General features: G+C 38.7%; 1 protein-coding gene across 3 annotated transcripts in view; it reads right to left on the reverse strand.

Moving 5' to 3' along the window:
• SMAP1 (small ArfGAP 1) overlaps nt 1–12,295 on the reverse strand; it is an 82,503-nt gene that overhangs the window by 32,354 nt on the left and 37,854 nt on the right. For 2 of the 3 annotated variants that reach the window (XM_061460521.1, XM_061460523.1), the window contains exons 5-6: nt 4,268–4,342; nt 2,718–2,798 (exon numbers count right to left, since the gene is read on the reverse strand). In XM_061460521.1, coding sequence (XP_061316505.1) covers nt 2,718–2,798; nt 4,268–4,342 — 156 coding nt within the window. The remainder of the gene's footprint in view (nt 1–2,717; nt 2,799–4,267; nt 4,343–12,295) is intronic. The other variant, XM_061460522.1, reaches the window with a different exon arrangement.

Genomic DNA, 12,295 nt, shown 5'->3' on the forward strand with positions numbered 1-12,295 from the left:
TCTGATTCCGAGTCAGAAATACTTGCTAAGTTTTCCACAGACGGCTTTCTAAATCACTTCTGGCTTAATCCTGGATTGCTAGGACTGACACACATTGTTTTCTTCATTTAAAATTAGACTACATAAAAAGTTGAACCCAACAAAAATCTCAACATTTAGGCATATGAAATTTCTCCCCCTTTACTTTGGGAACACTCCAAAGCCTCAAGACGTCATAAGTCGTTATGCCTTTTTGTCTTTGTACTGCAGATGGACATAAAAAGGCATGTCTTGAAAAAGACCGGAATTGCCCTAGTTGCTCTGAAATTCAAGGAGTCATTCATACAGCTCAGTCCAAGCTCTCTGTTCTAGAAAGCGCAGTCAAGTGTGGTTTTGTAAAGGGTTTTTGCGAAATGAAGTGTTATTCCTTAGACTGACTGTTTGCAAACACTTCCTCAGTCAATTCTTTATCCTTGGGACACACAATCTCCCCAGTTCACACACACTGGCCATGACCCCTCAGCCCAAATGACCAGACTGCATCCCACCTCCTTCCCTTCTGTGCTTCCTTTCAGTGGAAAACAGGCACAAGGTGAACGGGGTGCACGATGTGGTTGCTGAAAACATGATACTATGGTCAAGATGCCAGCATTCCTCTACTGATTCACAGATTATAATCACAGAATCATTTGGGTTGGAAGGGACCTTAAAGGTTATCTAGTTCCACCCCAGTGCCATGGGCAGGGACACCTCCCACTAGACCAGGTTGCTCAAAGCTCTGTTCAACCTGGCCTTGAATAAATCAACGTGAAATATTTAAAGTATCCCATAGACAGTCTCTAACTGGATGGGAAGTGTATCATTATCAGTCAAACTAAGAAGACTATTAATGTTTATCAACTCCCTGAAGCAGAATCACACCACAAAAGCAGCAATTCCATATACAGAAATAAAACTTTTTGGTTCTCTTATCTCACCAGTACTTCCCGATGGACGCACAAGCATCTCATAGAGCTCTCTTTCCTTTGGATTCTAGAACGTGACTGTGATTTTAAAATATGTCAAGTTTACAGGCTGCATCTAAAAATAATTTTGAGCCATCTTTAAATACCTCAAAAAGCTCGAGCTTAAAGAATCTTTTAAATTAGAAAAATAACCCGCAGATGAGTACCATCTGAGCAACCACTGCTGACACATTAATAATGAAATAAAATATGCTGCAGTATTTCAAACATTTTGCATCTGTTACAACAGCACTATTATCTAATGCAGATACATTTACCAAATTCCACATATTGTAGAACAAGCATTTAAAATCAAAATACTTGTTTTTACTTGCTTAATCATTAACTGGTAATCTAATGATAAATTAATGTAAATCTAATCAGTGGCGTTTGAATTGGTTTTTATTTCAAATATTAGGGTAGTGCCTCAGCTGTAACTATGCACCATCATGTTTTCTCTTCACCTAACCAAATTTTCCCAGGCAAGGGACAAGGTTCAGGCACCCTCACAAAGGGAAACCCTCTCTTCCCCAGACCAAAACTAGACCTTTTGGCTTTATAAAGTTAAGATTTCTAAACCAAAGCAATGTTTTCAGCCTTCATAACTAAAGTATATTTTTCTAAGGACTAGAATAAAGCATTTAATTTGGCTAGATGCCCTTGTAAAATTCCAATAACGAACGATTTTAATATTTTTGTCACCCATAAATACGCTTTAACCTCCTACAAGGTGAGTGAGGATACCCTTTTCCACTAGCTCAGTGAAGCTACACAAATTGTCACAACAAAGTTTGCTTCTACACTAACTTAATTCAGAAGTGCTAATCTGATTTTCTAATTCCACAAAAAAATATACTGGTATTGGGTAGGGACTTTTTTCTCCGCCAGGTGTGCACATATTTTTGTATCTTGTTTTACTATGCAAAATAAAAAACTTCTATTGCAAGCTGAACTAGAAATAAGTCAGCAATCATTATGCATGAATACATAACATTTTTCATAATTGTAACACAGCACTACTGGGGAATAAACTGACAGATGGAGACTTCAATGCATTCTGTGGACTGCACTGCAGATCAAAACATACTAATGGATTCACATCATCTGAGAGAGGACATCTGTTTTAGAAGAAATTATTGTACTTAATACTTAAATTACCCATTCCATTTTTGCTTAACTTTATACAGAGCTGTACATGAAATTTTAATTGTACCTATATCGCCAAGGCTACTCAGAATGCTTTACTACAGTTGCGCACAGAAGTACCTTAACTCGTTTACCTGTCATGTTTTGTGACATGATCTAGTTGAATATTTTCAAAGAGTTATTAATGAAATTCTGTAAATTATGCACTCATGTTTAAAATGGACGATTTATGAAGGACAGAATTAGGTAGAGCACTGACTAAAACTGAAAATTTTCTGTGCAAGAATTGCAATGGTACATCTTAAAAACCTTAATTAGGTTTTTAATCTGAGCTTCAATCTTAACAAAGCTTAACTGAGATCCCTCTTCCACAAAACATCACAAAACATATTCTTCACTGTATGGTCAACCTACCTCTGGACACAAGCAACAGCACAAATAAACCATTCATGAGGATTATTCCAATTATTATTCATATACACTCATATAAACACACACATATACACAAAGACATGTATTACAAAGCTTTTTACATGTCTAATACTGTGTTTATTTTTTAAGTAACTGGACAAAATGAACTATTCTTACCTTTTCAACTGCTAATTGCTTTGATGGTTTTTCAGATTCTCTCTCTCTCTTTTTCTCTTCTTTCTTTTTTTCTTTTTCCTTCTGGAAAAAAAAAATAGATTTTGCTAGTACTCAATAACAGTGCATTTGCAAATACTGAATGTCCACAGTCATATACAATATAAAGAGATCTTCAGTTCCTCATTCATAGTGAATATATAAAGACTTAAACTGTTCACCAGTGCTTCTGCCTCCACACTGCACAAAGCCTACAGGAGCTCTCTTGATTCCCAGTGACTTTTATTTTCATTCATTTCAGTTTCATTGTGGACTTCAAAATGTCCAAGTCCTTCATCTTCACACTTCACAATTTCAATATGCAAGCTTTCTGCTTCAGCTCCATTAGATAAAAATGAATTCAAACTAATTGAAAACATTTCTCAGATGCTGTATTCATGTCGGAACTTTAACTCAAGTGTTTCATTACTTGCACAAGCAGTCAAAAAGCACAACAAAGACAATGAAATGAAATTGGCTTTATACTGGTCTAAATTTCTAAGCAAAAATTATTTGTTGGGTTTTCCCCTCCCCCCAGGATTCATTTCTAACAGCATGGCATACTGGTTACACAGAGGAACTTTCAAATTTGAATACATCAAGAGAGGCGGGTAAGAAAGAAAAGGCAAATTTTGTTCTAAGTGGCTGGTGCTATTCCTAGTACAACTTGAAAAACACATCAGATTCACAAAGGCACACGGACTAGTCCATAACGCTGTCATTTGAATTTTAACTAATGTTTAAATATAGCTGAACTAAAATAATTTATAACATCTGTCCAGATTTTATGTATTTAGAAGAAAAAACATGAGTTAAGATCATAAGTTATTTCATATACTGTATGCAATCCCCATTTAGACTGAAGTATCCAAAAGAGCCTAGCATTCACATTCTAAAAATAAGTATTTCAGTATTGTTGCAAATTGTGACATTTATTGAAAGTTCATACAAGTGATGCTTCATCTACTACATATTTGTATTCAGATTTTTGAAGACTTTTCTAAACAGTAAATGTAATGTCAGCACATACACATGTATCCCAGCTAGAAGGGATATTAAAACTACTGTGAGTTAACAGGAGTGTTGCCAAATTAATTATATATTTATCTCCAAGGAGATTGAACTAAATGGCTGGAAGAGTACTGATAATTTAAATTCTGAAACAAGCAAGTAACCAAAAAAAGGAAACCAAAAATTATTCCTGAGGAGACAGGACAATGCCACTAAGCCCATTATCTGAGAATGAAATGGCAGTTTCAGTTTTGCGACACTAAACCAGAGCAGAACCAGAAGTTTAACATATATAAACAAAGAGATAACGATCACGTGTGTACTTCATCCCACTGTACTGGCCCTTTTCATTTATCTAGTGCAGGAAGCAAGGAAAGAAGTATTTATGTGACTGAAGTATTATCAGCAGTTTATATTCTCTACTTAGCTCATTGAAATTACTCTACAGAAAACATTTGTGCAAAGCAGTAACCCAACAACAGTTACACCTGAAAACAATATACCTCTGCTTTGCTCTTCTCAGCAGCAGCTTGCAGAGGAGAGGATGCCAAAGGCTGAGCAGCATCAGAAGAGGATATCTGTATAAAACAGAGGAAAGAAATGAGAAAGAAAATAAGCAAGAACAGGTAGGAAGGGAGGGGGCAGCATCAGTTGAGACAGGATTTTCTTTTCATTTTTTTCCCCCACTAATTTTGGGGTGAGGGATAACACAGCACAGAAGAAACAGAGGAGACAAAGTATTTCCTTTTTAGGTTCTTTTTAATTTTTATCAGTACAATTTTTAAAGCAAATCTGTCATATAGGAATGACTGACTTATAATGAAATTCACTAGAATAGAACGTAAGAAAATGAGCCTGGATAAGATCGTATCACAGGCCTAAGAAAAATAATTAGGTTTCATCCATTGTTCAGTTTTATCTAGTGTGACTATTGAAATATTAATGTCCTGAAGCATGAAGGCACACTGTCCCAGAGGAGGGGGAGAGGAGAGTGTCTTTGCTTTTGTTCACTGTAAGAGTATTTTTATTAAGAGGAATACAAAATAACTCTAAGAGTTATACATTAATTAAAGTTCTAATTAACTCTTCTCTAAGAGCATTCCAAATGAGTAAAGAGCTTAGGGTTAATACAAAGCTGCATCCTAACAAGAGGATGCCAGATCTTCCAGATAGGTGATACTTCTTTTCTGGAAATCAGTATGTAAAACTGCTATTAGCACCACTAGACTTCCAGAATTATCTGAAAGGTATCTTACATATGCAACAGATGCAGTTTGCTCAAGAAAATCCGATTTCTCCAAATGCATTTTCATACAACTTCATATCCTGTTTCTTTATGCATAATTGATCACTTTAATGGAAACATTGTATTTCTATTCCCCTTACTGCAAAAAAAGCAAATGAATCACATTTACCAAACATGTAGAAGATCTTCAGAGCTGACACTTCTACACTGTCTTGTATCACCTCTACTATCCATTTAAAAATAAATGAAGCTATTACAGAGCAGGTCAATATGTTGGATCAAAATAACCAATTTACATGGCCTGCTTGTTTAAAGAAAAAAAACAGCTTGCACTGAAAGCTGAAAAAGACCCCTTACCTCACGTCTAAATAGCCCATATTTCTTATAGAAAATCCTACTAGTACCACAGCTTATATAGGTGGAATATTCATAGAATATATATATTCAATATTTTTACAAACTCTGAAACTATGCCTATACTGGAAGGTGGTGGAGGGCTTCAGGAAAGATATTTATAAGGCTTAAATTTTAAACTGAATTTTGCCTGCAGAAATATGAAACAGAATCCTCATTTTTAAATTTACTGTTTCAAAATCCTCAGGTTATTAGCAGAGTTATGGATATATCTGCTGCAATGAAGCAGTTTGTTGAACTGTAGCATCCTGTTGCTATAGGAACACAGTGACCCTGTTTATTCCAATTACATCACATTGTAACCAAATAAAGATGTCAGAAAAATGATCAGGTAACTACATATATTAAACTATGAGCTCTACCACCATGTTCCTTACTAAGACTTCAATTAACTGCAAATGTGTGAAATTCTCATAATGGAACATCTTAGGTTTACTTTCAAGTTTCTAAAGTGAAATTTTTGTTTGGGGTTTATGTTCTTCTGTATGCTTCAGATTTTAAGAAAATTCAAGCTTGATAGCTCTCACAGGTGAACAGCAGGTGACAGCTACTCACCACACAGAACCAGGTAAGCAAAATTTCGTTTGGGGAGATATCAGCACTATAGATGTTTGTATCACAGTTTCATCCTCACATAACAGTTCTAAATCTGCCTATCAGCTTCATTAATTAAGGGATTAGCTAACCTACGATAAATTAATCCTATAAAGGCCTGAAAATAATTATTATAGTTTTGCCAATCAAGTAATGGAATCATAGAACCACAGATTCTATGGAGAAGTGTCATGCAGGCTTCAAGCAGGAGACAAGAGTAAAAAGCAGTTGCCATCTAGCCTGGGATAGAGAACAGGATGTACAAGTTGAGAAATGCCCAAACAATGTTTAAAGACAAACAGCAGCACTACATTCACTTCAGGCTAAAAAGCAGCACTTGAAAGCACACTTCACCTATGCAAATATTCAACTGAGTATAAAGGCACATTACTGAAGATAATCTTTAAGAGAAGACACATTACAATGTATAAAGAACTGATTAAGTTTATATAAGGAAAGCAACAGCATGAGTTTCTGCTGCTGAACAGCTTTATCACTACTGTATCATGTTAAATTTGTTATGAAGCTGCAGCAGATAAGGAAACACGGATGAAAAAAATCCAATCAAATGAAAAGGCGCAGCTAGATAAAACTAAACTTGTGGATGTTGTTGTCTACCTGGACTTTTTTAAAGCCCTTGATACCATTTCCCACAGCATCCTCCTGAAGAAATTGGCTGCTCATGGCTTGGGTGGGTGTGCCATTCACTGGGTAAAAAACTGGCTGGCTGGCTGGACCTGAAGAGTTGTGAATGGAATTAAATCCTGCTGGTGGCCAGTAACAAGAGGTGCTCCCCAGGGCTCAGTACTGCAGCCAGTCTTGTTCAGTATCTTTATCAGAGATCTGGAGGAGGGGATCAAGTGCACTCTCAGTCTGCAGGCAACACCAAGTGGGGTGGGAGTGTTGATCTGCTGGTGGATAGGGAGGCTCTGGACAGGCTGGATCGAAGGGATATGGCCAACGGTATGAGGATCAACAAGATAAAGTGCAGGGTCCTACGTTTGGGCCACAACAGCCCCATGCAATGCTACAGGCTTAGGGAAGAGTGGCTGGAAAGCTGCTCAGAGGAAAAGGACCTGGGAGCGTTGGTCGACGGCCACTGAACATGAGCTATCTTGTGGCCAAGAAGGCCAATGGCATCCTGGCCTGTATCAGGAATTGGCCAGCAGGGCCAGGGCAGTGATTATCCCCCAGTGCTCAGCACTGATGAGGCTGCACCTCCAATCCTGTGTTTAGTTCTGGGCCTCTCACTACAAAACAGACACTGTGATGCTGGAGCAGGTGCAGAGAAAGGCAATGAAGCTGGTGAAAGGTCTGGCGCACAAATGTCTTAGGAGGAGCAGCTGAGGAAACTGGGGCTGTTCAGGAGGTCAGGGAAGAAAGACCTTATCAGTCTCTACAACTACCTGAAAGGAGGTTGTAGTGAGGTGGGCCTCAGTCTCCTCTCCCAGATAACAAGCGACAGGACAAAAAGAAATGTCCTCAAGTTGCACCAGGGGAGGTTTAGACTGGATAGCAGGAAAAATTTCTTCACCAAAAGAGTTGTCAATCATTGGAACAGGCTGCCCAAGGAAGTGGTGGAGTCACCATCCCTGGAGGTATTTAAAATACAAATAGGTGTGGTCATAGAATCATAGAATAATTAGGGTTGGAAAGGACCTTAAGATCATCAAGTTCCAACCCCCCTGCCAAGGGCAGGGACACCTCACACTAAACCATCTCACCCAAGGCTTCGTCCAACCTAGTCCTGAACACTGCCAGGGATGGAGCATTCACAACCTCCCTGGGCAACCTATTCCAGTGCCTCGCCATCCTAACAGGAACGAATTTCCTCCTTATATCCAATCTAAACTTCCCCTGTTTAAGTTTTAACCCATTACCCCTTGTCCTGTCACTACAGTCCCTATTGAAGAGTGCCTCCCCAGCATCCCTATAGAACCCCTTCAGATACTGGAAGGCTGCTATGAGGTCTCTATGCAGCCTTCTCTTCTCCAGGCTGAACAGCCCCAACTTTCTCAGGCTGTGTTCATACGGGAGGTGCTCCAGTGCCCTGATCATCCTCATGGCCCTCCTCTGGACTTGTTCCAACAGTTCCATGTCCTTTTTATGCTAAGGACACCAGAACTGCACACAGTACTCCAGGTGAGGTCTCACAACAGCAGAGTAGAGGGGCAGGATCACCTCCTTCAACCTGCTGGTCACGCTCCTCTTGATGCAGCCCAGGATACGGTTGGCTTTCTGGGCTGCAAGCGCACACTGAAGCCATCTTATGTTCATTTTCTCATCAACCAGCACCCCCAAGACCTTCTCTGCAGGGCTGCTCTGAATCTCTTCTTTGCCCAATCTGTAACTGTGCCTGGGATTGCTCCGACCCAGGTGTAGGACCTTGCACTTGTCATGGTTAAACTTCATGAGGTTGGCATCAGCCCACCTCAGAAGCGTGTTGAGGTCCCTCTGGATGGCATTCCTTCCCTCCAGGGTATCAACCGAACCACACAGCTTGGTGTCATCAGCAAACTTGCTGAGGGCACACAATCCCACTGTCCATGTCACTGACAAAGATGTTAAACAAGACTGGTGCCAACACCCATCCCTGAGGGACGCCACTCATTACTGGCCTCCAGCCGGACATTGAGCCATTGACCACAACTCTTTGCGTGCGGCCATCCAGCCAGTTCTTTATCCACCGAGTGGTCCATCCATCAAATTGATGTCTCCCCAAATTGGAGACAAGGATGTCGTGTGGGACAATGTCGAATGCTTTGCACAAGTCCAGGTAGATGACATCAGCTGCTCTACCCCTGTCCATCAGTTCTGTAGCCCCTGCTACATCTCCTGCTTGATATGTCAACAGCACTTCAGAGGTTTTGTTTGCCCTTGTACTGTCTCCAAATTCTTACTTTGAAAGGTTGTGATATGTTCATATTTCCAAGCTGCAGCACACTTTATAGGTGTACTGTGTAGCAAATCCCTCACTAGCATTAAGTCAACCCTAAACAACCTCCAGGCTATTCTGTTGACTTCATTGCCACAACCCAGGTTAGACCACTCAAAGTCTGCATTAATGCCTTCTACATCCTGTTTGCACTGCAGACATACCATTAGCTATGGGGGACGTTTCATGTTAGATGAAACACCAATAAGGAACAGTGGTTGACAAGAACTTGTGCGCTGCTGGTTGCATTTCCAGTAAATCTTTGTTCTTAAAACTACTGCAGTGATAAATTGGCTCACAGAACCTTTTCTGTCTGTAGTCAAAAGAGATTCATTAGCTTGTCAACAAATAGCAAATGAGAAAGCATCTGCTCACTGACCTATTTCTGCATTCGTGGTCAGCAGTGGGAGTGCTGAGGTAACCCACGTACCAAACCACTCACCCATGACAGGTATATGCATCCAACTGTCCTAGAGTAAGTGCTGCACTCAGTCCTGGTGAAACTGCCTTTAATTAGTTGAAAGCCACAAATGCACTTTAAATATTTATAGCAGAACCCTTATCACTCAGGACTGCCAAGCAAGGTTTTAATAATAATTTTAAAACTGTTTTTAAGGAGACTGAGATCACTGAAAAACAGTACTATGTAATCCCACAAAGTAATATACAGGGTTCTATTTAGTATTCATCAGCCTTTATTAAGAGTGATTTGTTTTTATAAACTTGATCAGAAGCATCAGTAAAGGAAGATCATTCCATGCTTGGATCCAAGTCCAAGTATTTGAAAATATTGTCATTTAGAAGCAGACAACCCCTCTTTATTGTGTGTGTGGGGGCAATCTGGCTTGCAAAAGTACAGTATTTCACAGCAATAATTGCTGTTACCACTTTTCTAACTTGTCCATTTTAATCCAATTAGTATATTCCAGTGGAAATAAAGAGGAAAAAAGCTAAAGAATCAGTTTCTAGATAAACTGACCAATACTGAAGTCTGAATTGCAGACAGCAGGAAAGGTAGAAAATATCTTTGTTTATTTAGATCCAATGCAAAAGATATTCCAGCGAGAAGGTATTAAGAGTAAGATTTGTCATCAAAACCACTAAAGACAAGTGACCAAAACCTCCTTCACTTTTGGCCACATGTGTAGCACAATAAATTCATCTAAATTTCCACAACAAAATCTGAAAAGCAATTATCAGCCATCTTTCAGAATTCATATAAAGACGCACACACTAATAGACTCAGATAATATATGTTAACACTATGCTCTGGAAAGCTGTCAAGTAAGATGTCCTTGATTACTGGCACTTTAAAGTACCAGATAAAACCAATGGCAACCCCTGCAACTGGTCATACATGCCGCTAGAAAAAGAATGAATTTGACATGCTTGTGTGCATTAAAAACACACTGCAAACTGACAACCAATATCTGAATATTTCATTTTAGTTTTCAACTTATAAGTAGTTGGGTCTTTTGATTAAGCAAATTCAGAACTGCCTAAAGGAGGGAATGAAGGCAAGGAGCTGTTTCTTAAGTTTCCACATTTATACTCATGTTCACAATATTTCAAATGCATTTCAGAACAAAAGACTTGTAGTCATTTAATTTTTAGCAATCTCTCTCCATTGTTCGTGCTTTGGGACTTCTTTTTAGAAAGCAAATAAAGTAAAAAAAAACCCAAACATTTTGCATAATGAAAGTCAATACTGTCTTTGAAGTACCATGTGCATTCAGTGCTGAGCAAGAAAATACATACAAACACATGAGTACTGTGATTTCATTTTCACCTATCTCTGTGAGAGACTGTCTGGTTCACAGAAAACGTGAGAAGGGCAAAAAAAGAATCTGCAGGTTCACAGTATTACAATTCCCTGCCCCTCTTGCCTGTCAGTGTGTCACCTGTCCCCATTTCCTCCATTAAAAACTTCTGTAGTATTTAAGTCATCACTTAGTAGTGGAACTATCAAAACACATGCTATGGTAATAGATCACATACAAGCATCAATGCAACCAGTATGTGGCCCAATGACTGATGTAGTCTGTGCATCAGACTAGACTACTGTTTCAAGTGAGAAACGTAAGCTTAAAGGAAGCATTAAATGAAGCTATCACAGAATATAACATACAAAATCTCAGAATGACTTTGTAGATAACAGTCATAGAAACACTGCTGGCCATTAAGGTCAATGTACTAAATAAAGTTCCCACCAACTTTATGTTTTTTAAAAAAGTCCTGTTCTTGATGCATGGCATACTGTAATTTAGCCTTTTATTAAAAAGGATTCAAGTTAAAGCTTTAGAAACCTATACTAAGCTTCCATTTAAATATGAAATGTAGGGTGCTATCACTCAGAAGATTCAAGAGATTAAAAGATGAGTTATCAAACCACCTCAATATATTCAGGAAATTAGCAGCTGAACCAAATACAAAAGTGCCCTCGAGTGGCCATTTTACGTGTGCACAATATACAGAGAAATAACCCAAATGAAGAGTACTCTACACTGATTTGACAGGCTTTAAGTTCAGCTACTACATATGCTTTTCTTGTATCAGCAGACTTTTGACTTTATTACTGTACCTCTCCAATGAATGCTGACAACACTAAAATTAATATTTTATTTTAAAGCAGCAGCAATTACAGACTATTAGCTGCATATAATATAAACACAACCAATAGCTTGCCATTTTTTAAGAAGGCCTATTCTCAAAATAAATACTGAAAGGAGTGTAAGAATACTAAGGTACTATTAATAACACTTGTCTATGAATTTCTGTGGAAATTATTTAGGCTAACTTGCAAGGCTTTTTCTAAAGCTACTAAAATGTCTCTTCTATTCACTGCTGTAACCACCGGGCACCACAAATAAAAGGTGAGTGTCCCACATTTCACAAAACACAGCAGTAGATGGCTTTTTAAAGAAGCCAGCACTGCTCTTGTGTCAATATTCTGCAAATGCTCACCAATCCTCCATCCCTTGAGTGCCCATATCCTGTTAGAGGAATACAGTGAAGCCTGTGCACAAGCTAGCTGTAGTCCTGAATGTGTGCAGAATTACAGATGTTCATAAAATTTACATCACACAGAGATGCAACTACTTGATGTTCTAGGAAATACAGATATATTGAACAGTATTAGACTCGAGTGCAACATTTTTCTAATTCTAACCTAAAGCACCCATACCTTTCCTTACCCACATTAGATTTATTATTTAGATGATTAAGCTTCTCCTTCAGATAACTACCTCTTGAAATACCATGGTTTAATTGAAGGCTGACACAGGATAAACAAAAAGGATGCTTTTAATCTCTTACTGGAGAGCCCTCCATTCTCCCTGTCCA

The sequence above is a fragment of the Pezoporus flaviventris genome, unplaced genomic scaffold (assembly GCF_033815535.1).
Source record: "Pezoporus flaviventris isolate CSIRO_AGI_PZ_B2104156 unplaced genomic scaffold, CSIRO_AGI_Pfla_v1 ptg000031l, whole genome shotgun sequence".
Classification (NCBI taxonomy): domain Eukaryota; kingdom Metazoa; phylum Chordata; class Aves; order Psittaciformes; family Psittacidae; genus Pezoporus; species Pezoporus flaviventris.